Raw genomic sequence first — 20,094 nt, 5'->3', positions numbered from 1 at the left:
CCGCCCACCAGCCGTCGGGCGAGGGGGGCCCGCGCGGCTCGCCTGCCACCTCCGTCGCCTCCGGGCACGACCGTGCCACCATGGTCGTAGTAATCTTCTCTTCTCACTTCTCCCCCCCTTGGGCACTCGCGGCCCAGGTTAATTTGTATGGTTACGTTTTCTGACTGCGAAAACGGCTAGGTCTTGTCGCTGGAATTCGCCATGGCACTCTTAATTCAAATTCCATCTCATCTAGCAAATGGATTAGCACCGTGACAATGTGGCCATAACATTTTTTCTCAAATGCGCGTTTAGATGTAGGGCTGGACAAAAAGATCGAAGCTCGATGAGTCTAATGAGCGCTCGACTGCTCGACTCGTTTGAGCTCGGCTCGTTTTCTTAATGAACCGAGGCGAGCATCAATTTTTGCTCATTAACACTAACGAGTGAAACGATCAAGATTGCGAGTTTCATGAGCTACTCGTTAATCTCGGTAGTAGCATGATTTTGTAATTATATGCATGTGTTGTATCTTGTTTACTGATGTATTTATAACAAACCGAGCCAATCTTTATATTTAGCTCATTATCCTTAACAAGCTTAACAATCCGAGCTTTAACGATCACGAACCTTAACGAGCCGAGTCTTAACGAGCCGAGTAGCTCGTTAGTCCAGCCCTATTTAGATGGGCGTCATTTTGTGTCAATGTAGCTATCCTTTTTCTTTTTTGAGAAATATCACAATGTAGCTATCAGAGGGCGAATGATGAATCCACAATAAGAATGGTAATTTTTTGTGTTGACGGCCCTATGTTATGTATAGCATGTCAAATTATGTTGTGTAAGCTGCGTATTGTCCATATGAACTCCCAACTCCTACAACTTTACTGAATGAACGAATTAGGGTAACCATTTTTGTTGTCTTTACACACCTAGTATAGTTCATTTTTGTTGAGACTTTCATTTAGAGTTAGGCGTGACTTTGGCCATAAAAGAGCATTTAATTAGTAAAATAGGTATTAATCGCCATAGAAGAGTGTTTAATTGGTAAAATAGGCAAGTTTCGCCTTAGAAAGAGTGTTTGATGACTGAATTGAGTTAGGTCCAGTCAATAATATTTTATCTACTACTCCCTCTAAAAAGTCTTATATTAGTCTACTTGTCTACTTCTAACCCTTAACAGCAAAACAAAGAAGACCACCCGGGTACAGATACATGTGTTCATATGAGTATGTGACTATCTTCAGTGATTTTCAGGTCAGTGTATCTGCAAATTGACAACCAAGTGATAAAGAAGTACTGTAGGATCTTTCTTTTCGTTAGTAGATGAATTCTCCATGCTATATTTTTTCTTTCTCTACTAGACGTAGTGTCCCAGTAATGATGTGTACACGCTTGGGGTGATAACGTTACAGTGTAGGATGACCAGTGGTTATTGATTTTGTTGTACCGTTTACAGGCCCTTTTCTGAAGCATGTGACCGGTGGCAGTGCAGTGGGTTCGGCATAGTATTATTGCAGATGATTGCCAATACGCAGAATGATGAGATCATAGCTCCTGTGCTTGATGAACTGCCACTACTTGAGAATACTACTGCCAATAAAGGGGGTTTGTGCGATTCAGCAGTGATTTGAACCCCTCTAATCGGTCCCAGTGTCCATGGGTATGCAAGCGTTTCTGGCTGCCTGATGGAGGAAGTTACCGGAAGATAGATAAACTCATGCGCCATATTGTTATGCATGAACAGGAGTTCTGAGATATCTAGCATGTTCCAAATCTAGACAGATAGACATTGATCTGTAAATTCTTCCAGAACAAGGCAACATTTGATGGTACAAGCTTGATGCCTTGATCACGCTCATCTTCTCTGCAGGAAGGACGATGGCACTATATATGCTCTTGGAGAAAGTGGAGGTCGGCCATTGATAGGTCTAAGATTTCATGTGCAGGCATAAAGAAAGAGCTGAATTGTACTGCGACATCAGAACATATGGCACTAGTTAATTACGGGGGCACGCGCTGCGATGCCTGAACATATTGTACTTTAACATCAGACCATAGATGGGAGAGGAAACACCTGGGGAAGGGCAGCATAGAGGAGTATATCAAAAGTAGAGCAGCAGACGCACTTGCTGCTGTACTTGGAGGGCATATACAATACGCCGTGGCATGAGGGGAGCATCAGTGCTAGCTAGCTTGATCTCTCCTTTTAAGGGCTTCCTTTCTTCCAGGCCACCATCACCACACCAGCATGTGAAAAGGCTATTATTGCCCTGAATTTGCAGATACCCAAACATGTATTGTCAGGTCAGTTCCTCCCCCTCCCTCTGTTAAACCTGCAATATGTTGATGGTGTAAGATGTTGCTAGTCGTAATGCTAAGTGCATCCGTGTGTCCGATATTCTGGTGGCCACTAACATGCTTGCAGTGATCTCATTTTCTTCTTAAGAAAATTAGAACAAGATATGTGCTGCGGTTGATTAGAAGAAACATAATAACCACATTGTTGCTCTTGTATAAATTTCAAACAAAAACTTAGGCATTAGTAATAACTAGTGAGTATTGATTATTTAGGTAACTTTCTGCCAACAGGACACACCTAGATATGCAAGTAGGAGAATATAAAATGATGGTGGAGATCACAAAGCCGGGAGGCATGACAAGTTCCAAGTATCTTTGTGCTTGCTTTGTTGGAGGATAATTTAAGGTTCTGTGTTGACCTTAATGGAAAGCCTATGACCCTAGCTATGCATATTTTCTACACACCGTAGCCTGTGTATTCTAAAGAGCTAGGTAAGGCGCACGATGATGACCTAATTAAGCCCTAAGACAACCCTTGCAATATGCTGGTGAGAAATTATGATTTAATTAACAGCCCATGCATGCATGATTAGTAAAGCCTCTGAATTGATCATCAAAGCCAGCACAAGAAAAAGGCTCGGCCATTAGAACAGCGATCTTAGCTGAATGTTTGGAAAATAAAATTCACGCGTGGGGAAGTAGTACCAGAATCTGGATTATTGTTGACGGTCTGTTCATATTCCTGATGAAGCTGATGAGAGATGAGGGAGCTCCCTTCAGTCCAAGCATGGAGGAGGAAAGAGAGAACAATCTCCCGCTGCATTCGCTCATTCGCACAGTAAATATTGTAACATACTGGTAAGCCCTGGACTAGTCTCATATCTACTGTGTGCTCGAGTGAATGAGTCGGCAGCTCGTTCAATCCCCGCTACCTCCCATGAGTGGACTGAAGTGAGCTCCCTCAAACTAATACATCCTCATCATCATCATCATCATCATCCTCATCCTGCTGCTGCTACTCCTGCATTTTTCCAACAAAAAACTAGCTAATGGCTCAACAACTAATACAACAAACAGTAAGTAATTTGTACCCCCTCTGTAAATTAATATAAGACCTTTCAGATCAGATGGAGAACTGCAAGTAATATTGATGGTGCTATATATATAACTGCGTCTACACAGAGTGTTCGAGAGGGAAAGACTGCATCTAAAGAGAGATATAGCCATCCGTACGGGTAGACAGAAGATTTTTCCCCAGGAAAAATCGCATTATACCATTAGATAGGCTTAGAAGGTTAACAACATGGTTATGCATGTACTGATGAAATCAGGTGCCTTTTTTTTACATCAGCTGGTTAACAGTCTTGGATGGCCACTGTTTAATAGAAAATAATTAAGGAAATAAGATATCTATCTACACAAGCTAGCTACAAATAATTAACTTGGTGTCCTTGATAAACATGCACCAGAATTGGAAATCTTGAAGGAAAATGGGTTTCCCCAAGAAATAACAGAACAACCGGCTAATAAATGACTTCAAACAAAGGGCACAATCAAGTTAAGATTCCGTTTGTGGAGGAATGAATTAGAATAAGCTATATATGAATACATGAAAATTAGAATAAATAGATATAATTGACAAACATCAGCTAGCCTAATTTCTACTCAGCAGGAACCAGTTGGCTTAAGTTGCCAGATAATAAAATCCACTAAAGATAATAGATTGTAGCATGAAGCTACCTTAATTCGTCCGCTCAAAGAAATTGTGCACTACTAATTTCCACAGGAGATGGTATTCAAAACAGATGTAGGTCTTGCAGAAAGTGTACCAGGGTATGTTGATCATGATCTGAACATTTCAATCAAAGATTCTAAAGGAGAGGTCACTGGGAAAACACCGCGCCGCAAGTCAATCAGTACTCAGCTCTTAATCTTGCAGAAGAACTCCAATTAAAGTCGAAAACCCTAATCTCATGTTCAGAACTTCAGATCGACACAAACGCATGGCGAAAAGCCCAAGAGAGAAAGAAACAACAATAGGCTTATATACTGAGATTGATGCAAGATCGATCCAAGCAATACAAACACATCCCATGAACCTATCATCAAATCACTATGGAAAGTAAAGGTAGATGGAGACACATCGACAAACACATGTGGGCTATGCACGCATGCCCATATCGCATGCAATTAACCCATGCTCTCCTATCTAGAAGGGAGCAAAACAAAGCTTCAGATCAGGAATGAGCCTACCACTTGCATCAGTAAATCAAGAAAATAACACCAAGCTAATCCCACTCTTTTGCTTTCGTAAGCCCCGCAGAAGTCTAAAAGCACATACTTGAGATCTAGGACACGATGAAGAACATGACCAATCAATATGTGACATATTTAGCAGTGAGTTGTGGTGTTCAGAAAAGCTAGATCTAGCAAGACCGACATGCGGTAGATATAGGAGCCAGGGAAGAGACCAGGGGTGATGAGATAGAGGTGAAGAAGGAGGTATATATTGGGAGAAGAATGGTCTGGTTAGTTGTTTTGCATCTTGCAGGAGGGCATCTGCAGGAAGAGATGCTCAGTGGGAGTAGGTGGTGTCTGGTGTTTACCTGTGTGGTGGGGTGCTCTCTAAATAATGTACCAATGGTATATGAGTTAAGTGCACGGTCGATACAGTTTAATATGGCACCGACAGGCAGCTCCCAAGTCTAATATAGGTAATTACTACTGGCTGGAGCATTTCATGCCTGCCTTAGGCTCCATCTCGCACCGTGGTTTATTATGATAGTTTTTTTTGACAAAGGCCGTACTTTATTGACTCATGATGTCGCATCAAGTGGATACAAACACAATGAGTACATACTCGACCTCTGCACGACAAAGGATGCACATGGCAAACAAGAAAAAGGAAGAAAAAAGGACCGATAAGGTTCCGGGCTGCAACATAGCATCAAACTGCTACCGCCCCTATTGACAATACCTGGACGACGACAAGGTTCCCCAACAACAATGCCTTTCAGCAAGGAGACGGTGCATGAACGCCGTCGACTGAACCAATCACATAGGCCAGATTGTGGGTTTTCACCTAGAAGAGAAAGATCGAATAAGCTCCATGGCGTGCCTTCAACAAGAGAGTGTAAACTGAAACTACAATACTAGAAGAACTGAGACATAGGGTTTTCACCTCGAAAATTGAGACCTGGTACTCGAAGAGCACCACCATAGACGAAGTGCCCTGGGTTGCCGCCACCAACTTGCAAGAGAAGTCATGCTGTAATGTCTTGATCAGCAATGGAAACACAGATCAGAGTGAACTCCACACATCGGGCATTTGCTGAGACGCCAGATCTGCCAACGCAGACAACATTGAACATGCTAACACCTGCGCCTATTTGAGGCACACCCCGACCATCACCAAAACACAATGGATATCCACTAGAGACTATATGTCGTGTGGGCGGGATGCATGGGTAGCATGGCGTGTGAAACCTGATGGCAAAGTTGCACGCACCACCACTGTCGGCTCAATTGAGCGCTCCACCGCCTATACCCATGTCAATGGATGACAAGTAGGAGTCCGGAGCCAAACAAGCTAAAGAACATGCACTCCTCCCATCACACCGGCTGGGAACCAACGCGGGAAGCCAGACATCACATGATCAAGCTGGCCGAGATCCACCTTGTCAACGCGCAAACGTGACACGTTGTGAGTCACCGTCGAAACACCCACCAACAATGGCGTGCCTCCCAAGCGAATGAGAGTTGCACTCAGCCATCCACTGCCCTTGTTGGAGACCACTGGACCATAACCATGCCGCCCGCCTTGCCGCCGCCACAGCTGCCGAACATGGGGAGGCCAGATCTGGCCGCCCCCACATCCACACACTACAACACAACCACGCCTCCACCGACCTACAAGCCAGCCAGGTTGCGATCGCGGCGCGCACCCCCACAACCAGCTGACTCCGTGCCCACTACCATCGAAGCACTACCCGTGCCGCCAATGTGCCATTGAAGACCCACGAAGGCTCCACCAAATTTCCATAGGGCCGAGCGCCACGCCTCAGGAGAAAGCCTTGCCACCGCCATCACCGCATGGGCTTTGCCCGATGGTGGCTACTGGCGGCGGCGAGGGAAAAGGTGCAGGTGAGGGGGCAGTGGTGGCGCAATTAGGGTCCCCACCAATGTCACCTAGGGCTAGACGACACAGGGCCTTGGGATGGGTGGTTTTGTCTCGAAAAACCCAGAGGTTTTCTCACTTATCCTGACATATTATGATAATCTCGTTTGTCTAACTATTGCGTATTTTACCTTTTGACTAATCAACTTTTCCATGTGTTTGTGGCCATTTTGCCACGGGCATTTTGTAAGATAAGTTTAGAACAAACACACTTCAGCAACCGCAACCCCAGCTTTGGCCTTTTTGGCACAGGGATCGCCACTAGGTCAGAAATAATCAGGTACTACCTCCGTCTAGGTTTACTAGGCCCCATTGTATTTTGGGTCAAATTTTGACCCCAAAATAGTCATGTCACCAAAAATTATATTGTTATATTCGTATTTGAATGTAATTTTCAATGCTATTATTTTTGCTATGTATAATTTATATTTTATTAGTCAAAATCATGGTCAAAATATGACCTAAAATATGAGAGGGACTAGTAAACCAGGACGGATGTAGTATTTCACAAGAAATGGAAGACTCCATCAAATCAACACCTCAGTTTTTGGATGTCATCCTATTCTTGGGGAATAGTATCTGCTCTCAGATTAAGGCCAGGTTCGCTGACTCATCTTGATGGGGAGATCTCAAAGTAACAAGCATCTACCTGAACAGAACAGTAGAAAAGTACATGTTGGTTATGGTATCACACTTAGTTTTTGCCATGATTGCAAGTTATTTTAATGAACCACTGAAGTTACTTTCTTTCATCTTTAAAACATTTTCAGTGAGTAGATGCAATTTTCAGCGAAAATTTAGAATGTACTTCATTCACAAATATAAGATGTTTTGGATTTCAATATGGGCTACATACGGACTGAAATGATTGAACAAATACAGTAAAACGTGTTTATATACATCCGATTTAGAAAAAAGTTGGAACATCTTATATTTGTGAATGGAGGGAGTAGCATTCTCAAGTTTCTTGACTTCTATTATGAAGAACATTAAAGTTGGGTGTGCTTGTGCGACAATTTTATCTTGGTGACTTGCTGCTCGTTGACATGTTGGTTGAAAGCCTATTTCGAGAAGAACTTTAAAGTTGGAGAGAATGGAGATGAATTCAGCTGACCCATCAGTCGGATCAAGTGTCTTGGCTTTTGGAAAATCTGGAAAGTTTTCTGTTAGGTCTATGTGGGAGTATATTCACAGGCAGGGTTTCAGGCCATACTGTACACACATTTACAAAGCAGCAAAAAAATCCAGCGAAGATGTTCTCACTTTTTTGTGCTGGTGAATAAGAAGCTGAGACGGTGCAAAGTAAAGGTTCGTTTCTTCTATTTGGTATACGATCTTATGAGTTTCCCTTCGTAGCGATGTTCAAGGTTTTTCTGATGATTGTCGGCATGCATTTCCCCCCTGGATTACTAAACCCACAGAAGATAATTCTCTTCACAAGAAACCATTCCAGTGAGCAAAAGCAAGAACTGCATTTTGAATGAACTCAGTCACAGCTGTTGTGTTCCTTACATAGGGTTGTCTGTTCACATTTTATGTCTGAACCCGTCTAAGAGAATGGACAGCAGCAAAGATGAAAGGAGAGAGAAACAACACTCAGATGCTACACGTCTAAATAATCACTGGAAGCAAATCACAGTACCCTAAACAATGGTGAAGATAGATACCCTACAGGTTGGCGTGCGGACAACAAAACTTAAATGGAACAAATACAGAAGCAAACACCCCCTATGGGACCACCCACTCTCTAGTTGTCGACGATGAGCTTCCGCCGCTTGTAGTTGACCATCACCTCACCCTTGATGCCGACGACCATCGCATTCCAGTCGTTCTCCGGGAATGGTGAGACCAGCTCGAACTCAAAGTTCCTCAGCAGGTGTGTCCATATTGCCTTGATCTGCAGGTACGCGAAGGGCTCACCGAGGCACCCGTGCCTGCCACCCCCAAAGGAGATGTACGAGAAGGCACCCGCAACCTTGTCCTCCTCCCTCCCAGCTGCAAACCGGTCAGGGTCATACGAGTCCGGGTTCTTGAATATATGGGGGAGCCTGTTAGCGAAGGCAGGAGATGTTGCGACGATGTGGCCCTTGGGGATATCAAACTCTTTGCCTTCCCTCGTGGTCACGCTGAAGTCAGAGTGTGATTGGCGAAGCAGCATGATCAGCGGCGGGTGGAGCCGGAGCGCCTCCTTGATGCACCGGTAGAGGACATCCATCTCTGCCAAGATGTCATGATCGATCTTGTCACCATGCCTCTTCATGACCTCCTTCTGCTCCTCAACAGCCTCTGCAAAGTACTGCTGGAACTTAAGCAGGTAGGCCCCAGTCCAGGTTGAGGTGATCGAGCTAGTGTGCTGTCCAGCAAACAGGGCTGCGATAAGTAGCCCAGTCACCTCACTTTCTGTGGTCTGGCGGCCATTCTTGTACTTGGAATCAATGAAGCATTGCAGCATGTCTTCCTCAGACTGTCCAGAGGCCTTGCGGGACTTGATGATAGTGGCGAAGATCTCCGCCAAACGTGTTCGTGCCTGGTCACGGCGGCGGTGTGCAGGGATTGGGAGGTAGGGAAAGATGACACTGATTGGCAGCATCCCATTGTCAAGATCATGGAAGAGAGCAGAAACATCATCAAACAACTTTTCTCGCACCTCCCTTCCCAACAAGCATCGGCTAGCAGTCAGTATGATGAGGTGCTCCAATTCATACTTCAGATCCACAGTGCCACTTTCTCCCCACTTCGAGAAGTACTCCTGCAGATGGGTTGGGTTTGCAAATGATATTAATCACCCAAAAGAAATGACCAGAACAAACAAACCTATACAACAACAAAAATAATTGAATAGCATATACTCCCTCCGTTCCTAAATACTGCCTCCGTCCGGAAATACTTGTCATCAAAATGAATAGAAGGGGATCTATCTAGATGTATATTAGTTCTAGATACATCCCTTTTTATCCATTTTGATGACAAGTATTTTCGGACGGAGGGAGTATGTCTTTTTAGAGATTTCAACAAGGACTACATACGGATGTATATAGACATATTTTAGAATGTAGACTCACTCATTTTGTTCCGTATGTAGTCCGCTCTAAAAATACTTATATTTAGGAAAGGAGGGAGTATGACTTATCTTGACATACTAATTAAATGCTATCCCTCCGTTCACAAATATAAGATGTTTTGGATATTTCGATATGGACTACATACAGACTGAAATGAGTGAACAGACACACTAAAACGTGTCTATATACATCCGATTCACAAAAAAGTTAGAACATCTTATATTTGTGAACGGAGGGAGTAGCATAGTGTTACTACTAGACAGAAGAATTGCAAATGTTAAATCAAATGTGGAGCAACTGATTGAAAAGATGATCCACATTATTTGTGCAAACTATTTTTCTATTATTAGCATGACAATGATTTCTAAAAAAAACATACTGGTCATATAGTAGCATAGGCTATATAGCAAACCTTGTCAATGTAATAAGGGTGACAATCAGTATTATGAAACTAGTTGCAAGGGAGGTCAGATTCTGCAGTATGTGTACAGGAGTATAATAATTAATCATGCTGTTCATGTTAATGCTTACATCTACATAAACCTTGTTCTGTTTCAGCTACAGGTTCATAGGGAGTCCATAAATGCAGGTCTGAGTGGAGCTTTTTAAAAGGTTTTGACCAAAAGTGCAAACTTACATACAACTTTGCAGGACAAGTTACAACGATTGTTGGTTGTGCAGGATGACAAGATTGGACCAAACATAGCACGCCACATTGATAAACTATGATAAATGCTACTTCTAGAGAGAGAAATGGTTGCCACTACATGATTCTAGTATCATACTCCCTCCATTCCATATTAGTTGACGCTCAAACAGATGTATATAGACGCATTTCAGTGCTAGATACATCCATTTGAACGTCAACTAATATGGAATGGAGGGAGTAGTAAATAGCATCAAATTATCACCTTTCAGGACACAAAAATGCTTGCAAAACAAGCAACTAGGTACTGAAATAACAAGCTTCAGTTATGGTACTCCAGTGCAACTATTGTATTAGAGAACTTGCCGCAAACATTAATTCTCTTGCCATGATTCGCTACAATTGTATTACCAAATATTTCCTTTGATCCAGAAATCCAGATATATCAAACCTGTGCATGCAACACATTATTCTAAGCTCTGATCATACGCGAAATGCATATTTGCATTCAAACGAATACTGGTGACCGAGCAGACCACTGGAATCATCAAAATCCCCACTGATATTTATCTTTGATTAACATAAGCATCGGCAAATTAGGCACACCAAATATTCTACATCTTCCTTTGCTAGTGCATTCCATAGTAAGGATACAAAGTCACATATGAAGTGTCGTGCTCCCCTCTGACTATGATACAATCATTCAAACCCAAGAAGAAGCATCTCACTTGAGAATTACGTACAGAACAGGGGAAGGAAGGAAGAGAATAGAGCTCACCTCGGCCTCGGCAACCATCTGGTCGACGTAGCTGCGGAGCTTGTTGGCCCTGAGCGCCTCGGTGAAGAACCTGAACTGCTCCTGCCTGACCTGGTAGTCGACGTCGAAGACGACCCCGGGGCCGAAGGTGGGGACGTTGAAGCGGTAGACCTCCTGCTGGCTCATGTCGGACTCGTTGCTCTTGAAGAAGTGCGCCGAGACGTCGGGGCCGATGAGGAAGGTGATCCGGCGGGTGAGGATGGGGACGGTGAAGACGGGGCCGAGGCGGGCGTACTCGGCCCGGATGAGCGGGATGGGGCCCCGCAGGAAGCGCAGCAGCCCGCCCACGACGGGCGCCCCCGGGATCGTCGGCGGCGGCCGCTTGCCGCCGCCGCCGGAGCCGAGGAGGATCCTGAGGAAGGCGACGGTGGCGAGCAGCAGCGCAGCGCCGGCGAGGAGCCACTGGGGCTGGGCGTCCGCTAGGAGATCCATCGCCGTGGCCTGGTCCGGAGCAGCCGGCGATGTTCACGTGGGTTAGAGATCACAGAAATGGAAGAGGGTGGGAGGAGCTTCGGTTGTATCGAAGACAAGACACACTGGGTACGCACCTCGTCCGACGCACGATTGGGGGGCGGCCGGGCGGCCGGCGAGACGGGGTGGAGGGAGGATGTAGATCTGGGAGAGTGGAGTGGCGGAGAGGGGTTTATATAAGTGGGAGGGAGCAAAGATTCCTCCGGGGAGGGGAGGGGAGGGGAGGGGTGGTGGTGGGATCGGGACGGGATGGGGTTTACCGGGGGCGGAGCGGAAACAGGGGAGGAGAGGAGTGGTGGTGGAGGAGGATGAAGGATCAAGGATGCACGCACCAGTCTGTATCTCGGGCCCCACATGGCTGTCTCTTCTGCGTGTCTGCTATGCTCTGCTGTTTCTAGTCGCCCAGGTGGACCTAGAAGACAGTTGTGCTCGGGATCCTCTGTTGCGGGGACTGGACGCTTCTACTTGTGTCCACGGTCGCCTTTTCCTCCTAGCACTAGCCGTCACCCAAGGTTTCCCTCCTCTATCTTTTTTTTTGAAAAAACCCTATACATTAATTAATTAATAATGTTATTACAATCGCTCATTACAAAATTCGCCGCACAAGGCGGGACGCTATTAAGAAGAATCCCATTAGATTTGCTTATAAAGCTAAACTTCGCAATTTCATGAGCCACCTTATTGGCGTTTCGATTAATTTTCGCAATTTTAAAATTCTTAAGCATCTTTGATATGCTCAAGGCTTCTTTCTTCAGATCAACGAGCGAGAACCTGTCAAGATTCTTATTTGCAAGGAAAAAACGGATAAAAGCACAATCAGTCTCTAAAATAATGGACTGGTGAAGAGTAATACCTATATAAAGAACTGCCAGGCAATTACGCAGCTCAGCTTCATTCACGCTGTAGCACTGACCCAAAAAGTCCCACGAAGATATAATAACTTCGCCAGATGAGTTCCTCACAACCACCCCCGCACTGGCCGCATTAATAGTCTCCACATAGCTGGCATCGATATTGATCTTGATATAATCTTCTGGTAGCCACAAGGGTGGAGAGTGGAGACCTCATAGGTAGCCAGAAGGGTGGACTCACTCCTTTCATTTTTCAGTCTTACTAGTAGGTTCTTGTTTCTCCTTTGGGTATCTATAGCTGGACTGGCTAAATTTTGCCCGCCCACGGACGCGTCCGGTCAGTGTTCGAATGTGTCTTTTTTTAGAGGAAATACATACGCCGATTTTATAAATAAAGTCACCAGACAAAATAATAACATGTTTGTTAGGAAAGACACCCACAATGGTGAACTCGTTCCTAGTAAGCCAAAAAGCCCAGCAAAGGGCGCCAAAGCCCACCCAAAAAAGTCTCTTAGAAACACACCTTTTACTCTTTTGTCCGTCCGTGCAGCCATGTTCTTCATTTTTTTCCTATACGTCCGGTCACATGCATGTGATTGATAGAGAAGGAGAGAGAAGAAATAATAAAGAAAGGAAAAAAGATGCTTCGTGATGGCCAATTTCCTATGCAACGGATGTAGGATCATCGATCGGACACGTCCGGTCACTCCTCATACTCATCCCATATATGAGGCCAATATGAGGAGTGACGGACAGCCTGGGCATTTAAGGAGGCTTTGAGGGGTTCGGTTGGGTAAACTTGTTCCTTCTCTCTCATGTCCGATCAGTGGTGCTACGTCCGCCCGGTCAGTTTGGGGAGTCCGATTGTAGATGCTCTTAGTTTTGATTTTCAGACAGGGTCCACGAGATGATGGCGCCTAGGACACTTCCTCTTAAATACTTCTTCTGTCCAGAATTAGTTGACGCACAAATGGATGTATCAAGCACTAAAATGCACCTACATACATCCATTTGAGCGTCATCTAACTTCGGACGAAGGGAGTAGTCACAACCCGCTAAGGGCATCTCTAATGCTGACCCTCAAATTTCCTTCTGCATCTGTCCACGGACAGGAGGGACCAGTCCGCGAGCACGGATGCAGGAGCCAACCATCTAACGCTATCCACATATACATTTCAAACAAGGTTTAAACAAACTGGATGTAATTCATGCAAACCCGACGGATTTTCATATAAGTCGGAGCACATTCATTACGATTCAGACATTTTTCATTAAAAAGAGAGTGGCCGGAACTAAACCTATCCTACAGCGCGTCGTCCACTTCCTTTGTATTCTGCATATGCGACCACGTCCTCCATCTGTCGTCTCCATGAGCGCAAGCGGGGTTTAAGACCCGTGAAGTGAAGGCGCAGTCTCCAATGAGGAAGAGTGGGACAAAGGAGACAGACCAACCCACTTGGGACACAAGGCCCTGCAACCTCCCATGCCCTAGTCATCCTTAAAGGAGTCTATGACCTGTCTGTCACCTGTGCTGGTGGATGTGAGGTCGATGATGGACGTGGACGGTCTGTCACTGTCCACCTGTCCCATTGCCCCCGAAAGTTGGATGGCGGCGCGTAGGACATGCAACTTTTGGCGTTCTCGTCCTTGACCGTCTGCGCCGTCAACGCGTGTACTGTCGCGTTCGCGTCCGGCTGCGCTGCCTTTGTGTTGCAAGCGTCATATTGAGCACGCGCAGTCTCACAGAGCACTCGCTGCTCGACAACGAAGTTCTGGTTCGCCACGACCATGACGGCTACGGCCTCCTCGCTTGCGAGCTTGATACGCCTCCATCGTATTTACTTTTCCAAACGCTTTTATCTTGTTTTGGACTCTAATTTGCATGATTTGAATGAAACTAACCCGGACTGACGCTGTGTTCAGTAGAACTACCATGGTGTTGTTTTTGTGCAGAAATAAAAGTTCTCAGAATGGAATGAAACTTTTTGGAGTTTTTTTATGGAATAAAAGAAAAATACCGGGGCCAAGAACTACCGGAGGGGGGGGGCTGGGCGAGCACAACCCACCAGCCCCCCTCCTGGCACGCCCAGGTGGGTTGTGCCCACCTGGTGGCCCCTCTGACCCTATCTCCGACACCATAAAATCATATTTTCAGAGAAAAAAATCAGGAAGGAAGAATTATCACGTTTCACGAGACGAAGCCGCCGCTGCCTCCTGTTTTTCATCGGGAGGCCAGATCTGGAGTCTGTTTGGGGCTCCGGAGAGGGAAATCTTTGATCTTCGTCATCATCAACCCTTCTTCATCGCCAATTCCATGATGCTCCCCACCGGGAGTGAGTAATTCCTTAGTAGGCTCGGTGGTCGGTGAGGGAGTTGGATGAGATTCATCATGTAATCGAGTTAGTTTTGTTAGGGCCTGATCCCTAGTATCCATTATGTTCTGAGATTAATGTTGCTATGACTTTGCCATGCTTAATGCTTGTCAATTTGGGGTCGGGTGCCATGATTTCAGATCTGAACCATTTATGTTATCATCATTATATCTATGTTCTAGATCTGATCTTGCAAGTTATAGTCACCTATTACGTGTTATGATCCGCAAACCCCGGAGTGACAATAGTCAGGATACTTTCCGACGACGACCATAATTTGAGGAGTTCATGTATTCACTGTGTGCTAATGCTTTGTTCCGGTTCCCTATTAAAAGGAGGCTTTAATATCCCTTAGTTTTCTTATGGACCCCGCTGCCACGGGAGGGTAGGACAAAAGATGTCATGCAAGTTCTTTCCATAAGCATGTATGACTATTTACGGAATACATGCTTACATTATATTTATGAACTGGAGCAGTGCCGTATCGCCCTAGGTTATGATTGTTATATGATAAATATCATCCAACAAGTTCACCGATCCAATGCTTACGATTTTTCACATATTGTTCTTGCTAAGTTACTATTGCTATTCCCGCCGTTACACTTGCTACAAAATCATTGCTATCATTGTTACCGTTACTGTTATTGTTACCACTGCTATTAAAACTATCATATTACTGTGCTACTAATCATATTGTTGTAGATAATTAATCTCCAGGTGTGGTTGAATTGACAACTCAACTGCTAATACTTGCAAATATTCTTTGGCTCCCCTTATGTCAAATCTATAAATTTGGGTTGAATACTCTACCCTCGAAAACTGTTGCGATCCCCTATACTTGTGGGCTATCAAGACCTTTTTCTGGCGTCGTTGCCGGGGAGCATAGCTATATTTGTTGAGTCACTTGGGATTATTATCAATCTATCATTATGAAGAATCTGAAGGATACCAAGACTAAGATTTTCCCTCTAAGATGAGGGTAGGTAAGGAACTGGCATCTAGCTCTGCACTTGATTCACCTTCTATTTTGAGTAAACTTGCAACACCACCACATGCTACTAATTCTGATATGTCGCAAGTTATTGATGATGCTACTTCTGCTATGAATGTACTCATGATGAAGCTAGTACCTTGCTTGATGATGGTGTGCCACTAGGTGATTTTCTTGATGAACAAATTGCTAGAGTTAGAGAGAAAGAATTATTGAAACTGATGAAGTGTCTGAAACTGAAAATCTTGAAACACCTATTAGACCTAGCTCTCCTAGATATGAATTTCCAAAGGTACCTGAAGGTTGTGTTATGGATGAGGAGACATCTAGAGACTTTCTTGCTTGCAATGATAGAGATGATCTAAAAAATTATTATGCAAACTGAAAGAAAAATCTTTGAATGCTAGAATGAAATGTGATCCCAAGTTTGCTACTTCACCTATCTTTATTGATGATAAGGATTATGAATTCTCTGTCGACTCAGCGTTAATTACTTTGGTTGAATCTGATCCTTTCCATGGTTATGAAACTGAAACTGTAGCGGCACACCTTACTAAGTTGAATGATATAGCCACCCTATTTGCTCATGGTGAGAAGATTCGCTACTATTGTATTCTCAAATTATTCTCTTTGTCATTAAAGGGTGATGCTAAGATATGGTACAATACTCTTGCTCATGGTTGTGTGCATAGTCCACAGGATATGATTTATTACTTCTCTGAAAAATATTTTCTTGCTCATAAGAAACAAGCTGCCTTACATGAAATATTTAAATTTGTGCAAATTGAAGAAGAGAGTCTCCCACAAGCTTGGGGGAGGATTCTCCAATTGCTTAATGCTTTGCCCGATCATCCTCTTAAGAAAAATGAAATACTTGATATCTTCTATAATGGACTAACTGATACTTCTAGGGACTTCCTAGATAATTGTGTTGGTTGTGTTTTCAGGAAACAAACAGCTGGACAAAATGAGGAATTATTGAATATATTGAAAAAAATGATGATTGGACTCTTCTTGAACCACCGCATAAACCCACTCCAAAGAAGAGGGGTATCTTATATCTTAGTCCGGAAGATATGCAAGAGGCAAAGAAATCTATGAAAGAAAAAGGTATAAAAGCAGAGGATGTTAAAATTTTACCTCCTATTGAAGAGATACATGGACTTGACACACCACCCAGGTGGTAGAGGTAAATTCTTTAATGAATTTTGATGAAAGTGATATCCCTTATAATAAACATCCTAGCCAATGCCTTTATGAGTTTTACAACTACATTAGAAAACAAGATCACTTCAATGCCAATGTTATGAAACAATTGAAATATAGTTTTGATATGATTGCTCGCTTGAGTGACTTGTTAGTTAGAATCTCCAATGATGTTAGAGGTGTAGGAAAACATGCCTCTATGGTTCAAACTCAACTAGAACAGGTTGCTAAAACTCAAAGAGAATTTCTTGATGAAATTAATAATAATATACATGACTTTGCTGTTAGAGTAGCAACTAGAGGAGGTAAAATGACTCAGGAACCACTTTATCCTGAAGGCCACCCTAAAAGAATTGAACAAGACTCTCAAAGAATTAACACTAATGCACTTAGTCCTTCTAAAAGCAAAATCAAAAAGAAAAATGATAGGACTTTGCATGCCTCTAGTGAACCTGAAATAGAAAAACCTCCTGATAATGATAATGTTTCTATCTCTAATGCTGAAACTCAATCCGGTAATGAACATTCACCTAGTGATAACAAAAAAGATAATGATAATGGTCATGGAGATACTCAACCAAACAATGATAAACAACTAGATAATGATGTTGAGATAGAACCAACTGTTGATCTTGATAACCCACAACCTAAAAATAAGAGATACAATAAAAGAGACTTTGTTGCTAGAAAACATGGAAAAAAAGAGAGCCATGGGTTCAAAAACCCATGCCCTTTCCACATAAATCAACTAAGAAAAAAGATGATGAAGAACTTGAAGGCTTTGCTGAAATGCTTAGGCCAGTCTTTTTGCGCACTCGCTTGATTGATATTTTAGAGATGGCCCCTTATGCAAAATACATGAAAGACATCATCTCTAATAAAACAAAAAATACCAGAAGATGAAATCTCCACCATACTTGCTAATTATTCTTAAGGATGGAGTACCTAAAAAACTTGGAGATCCGGGAATACCAACTATACCTTGCTCCATCAAAATAAATTATGTCAAAACTCATTTGTGTGATTTAGGAGCCGGTGTTAGTGTTATGCCTTTCTCCATATATGAAAGACTTGATTTGAATAAACTCACATCTACTGAAATATCGTTGCAAATGACCGACAAATCAACTGTCATACCTATCAGTATTTGTGAGGATGTGCCCAGTGTTGTTGCAAATGTTACTATCTTAACTGACTTTGTTATACTTGACATGCCCGATGATGACAACATGTCAATTATCCTTGGTAGACCCTTCTTGAATACTGCAGGGGCTGTTATTGATTGCAATAAAAGCAAGGTCACTTTTCATATCAATGGCAATGAGCATACAGTGCACTTTCCAAAGAAACAATTCCAAGTGAATAGTATCAATGTTATTGAAAAAACTCCGACACTCACTATTGGGAGTTTTCGACTACCACTACCTACTTCCAAATAGAAATATGAAATGCTTATTGTGGGGGATATGCATATCCCTGTTGAGGTAACTTAGTGTTTTACGAAAGTTCTTCAGTTTCATGCTAATCGAAAGTGATTGTTAATAAGACTTGATCAACCTTATTAATGGATCATTTTTTAGAGGTATGAAGTTTATGAATTTAGTAAGCACCACCTTCTATCCCTAATTTTTATTTCCCGTTCTCTTTAGTTAAATAAAATAAAATGTCATGTTTTATCTATTTTCTGAATTTCCCGTGCAGCAAAAAATGACCCAAAAATAAAAGTTCTCAGAATGCCTTGAAAATTTAGTACGGTATTTTCTGAATTTTTGATGCAAATAACATCAGAGGGGGGTGCACCAGGTGTGCACGACCCACCTAGGGGCGCCAGCAGCTCCAGGTGTGCCCTGGTGGGTTGTTGTCCCCACGTGGGCCCCCTCACTTATCTCTTTAGCCCATGTCATCACATACCTCGAGAAAAAAAATCACCATTGCTCTCTCTCTCTCTCTCTCATGCTCTTGCTCTCAAACCCGCAGATTTCGATCTCTTTGCTCGAAGCTCCGTTTTTGAAACTGTTTTGGGGGATTGCTACTTGGTATGTAACTCCTCCATAGGTCCAATTAGTTTTTGCTTTAGTGGATTATATTGAATAATAAGCTACTCTTGGTGCTGCTGTAGATGAGCTTGCATGTTGAATTCTTAGAGTTCTAAGTAGTTTGAATGCTTAATATGGTCTCCATACATCCCTATGAGTAGTTGATATCAATCTTGTGAAGTTTTATTGACAAAAAGTTTGTGGATAAAAATTTCAGAATTTTATTTATAGGAATAAGATGAGTTTCTTTAGGAAGTTTGCTTCCAAGAAGAACTCTAAGGGAGTCATTGGGGAGTCATCGGACAACGATCTCCACACTCGGAGAATGGCGGAGGTGCGGCCGTGCGAATGGCCGCATAACCCCTTCATGGATGGTGCCGGGATCAGTCAAGAGTTCACACAATTTGCTGCTAATGCTGGTCTTACTGACTTCGTCGCAGCTGACTGTGAACAATATTATCTCCTTACAAATTCCTTTGTGCAAAGTTTTCATTTTCTGAGTAGGAATAACTCTCCAAAGGTGTAGTTTAATTTATATGCTGAAACCCGTCAGATACCACTCACTGAATTTTGTGATATTTGCTTGATCCCTTCTGACGGGGAAATAAGAGAGCCTAGGCCTACAAAGTTTGAGGACTTTTATCGCACTCTGTCAGTGGGAGATGAGAGAGGGGTATCGAGTGTTACCGCCACTAACTTGCAGTTTCCTTTTGTGCATTATTTTGCTTTATTCATTACATAGTGTTTACTTGCTAGAGAGAAGGTTGGTGACTAAGTGCCCTCGATTTTGCTATCTTAAGCCATGCACTTTATGGCGATAACAGCTATAGCCTTGGGGCTATCATTGCACGTTGCCTGCACCTTAACAGAACCAAGGGTAAAATTCATGGTGGTATTTATGCGACTTGTTTAGCGAGTCATTTTAACATTCAGATTCACCAGCATGATTACCATTTAACCAAGGTTTATTTAGATCGCTAGGCTATGGTAGCTCATCAATTTATTGATGGCGAGAACACCACTATTCAATCCCTTACAACCAGGTTTTCAGTGTGGATACCCGTGATATTATTCTGTTGCCTGCACCTACTTTGTTTGATTCTATTGCCAGGAGAGGATACAGGATCATGCCAGAGGACATCGTCGCCTACCGGAACAACCAGGCAACGGCTGAGGAGGAGCCTCA

The 20,094-nt window shown here is 43.3% G+C and overlaps 1 protein-coding gene across 2 annotated transcripts; it reads right to left on the bottom strand.

The window, feature by feature from the left end:
* Positions 1 to 7,909: 7,909 nt before the first annotated feature.
* On the bottom strand, positions 7,910 to 11,679 carry LOC119295519 (obtusifoliol 14-alpha demethylase). Of its 2 annotated transcripts, XM_037573949.1 has the most exons (3): positions 11,530 to 11,679; positions 10,943 to 11,422; positions 7,910 to 9,205 (listed from the first exon to the last, which is right to left on the bottom strand). In XM_037573949.1, the coding sequence occupies exons 2-3, from the start codon at positions 11,411 to 11,413 to the stop codon at positions 8,204 to 8,206; spliced, it is 1,473 nt and encodes a 490-aa protein (XP_037429846.1). In that variant the 5' UTR covers positions 11,414 to 11,422; positions 11,530 to 11,679; the 3' UTR covers positions 7,910 to 8,203. The 2 variants fall into 2 exon arrangements, with proteins under 2 accessions (XP_037429846.1, XP_037429845.1); XM_037573948.1 differs by having other exon boundaries at positions 10,943 to 11,654.
* Between the last annotated feature and the right edge of the window lie 8,415 nt (positions 11,680 to 20,094).

The sequence above is a fragment of the Triticum dicoccoides genome, chromosome 4B (assembly GCF_002162155.2).
Source record: "Triticum dicoccoides isolate Atlit2015 ecotype Zavitan chromosome 4B, WEW_v2.0, whole genome shotgun sequence".
Taxonomy (NCBI): Eukaryota; Viridiplantae; Streptophyta; class Magnoliopsida; order Poales; family Poaceae; genus Triticum; species Triticum dicoccoides.
The sequence above is the reverse complement of the archived record's forward strand: the minus strand, read 5'-3'. Positions and strand labels throughout refer to the sequence as shown.

Excerpts from the sequence above, each read along its gene's own strand:
- LOC119295519 (XM_037573949.1), bottom strand. The coding sequence starts at position 11,413 with ATGGATCTCCTAGCGGACGCCCAGCCCCAGTGGCTCCTCGCCGGCGCT. Across the intron at positions 9,206-10,942 it reads AGATGGTTGCCGAGGCCGAG|GAGTACTTCTCGAAGTGGGG; the intron begins GTGAGCTCTATT and ends ACCCATCTGCAG.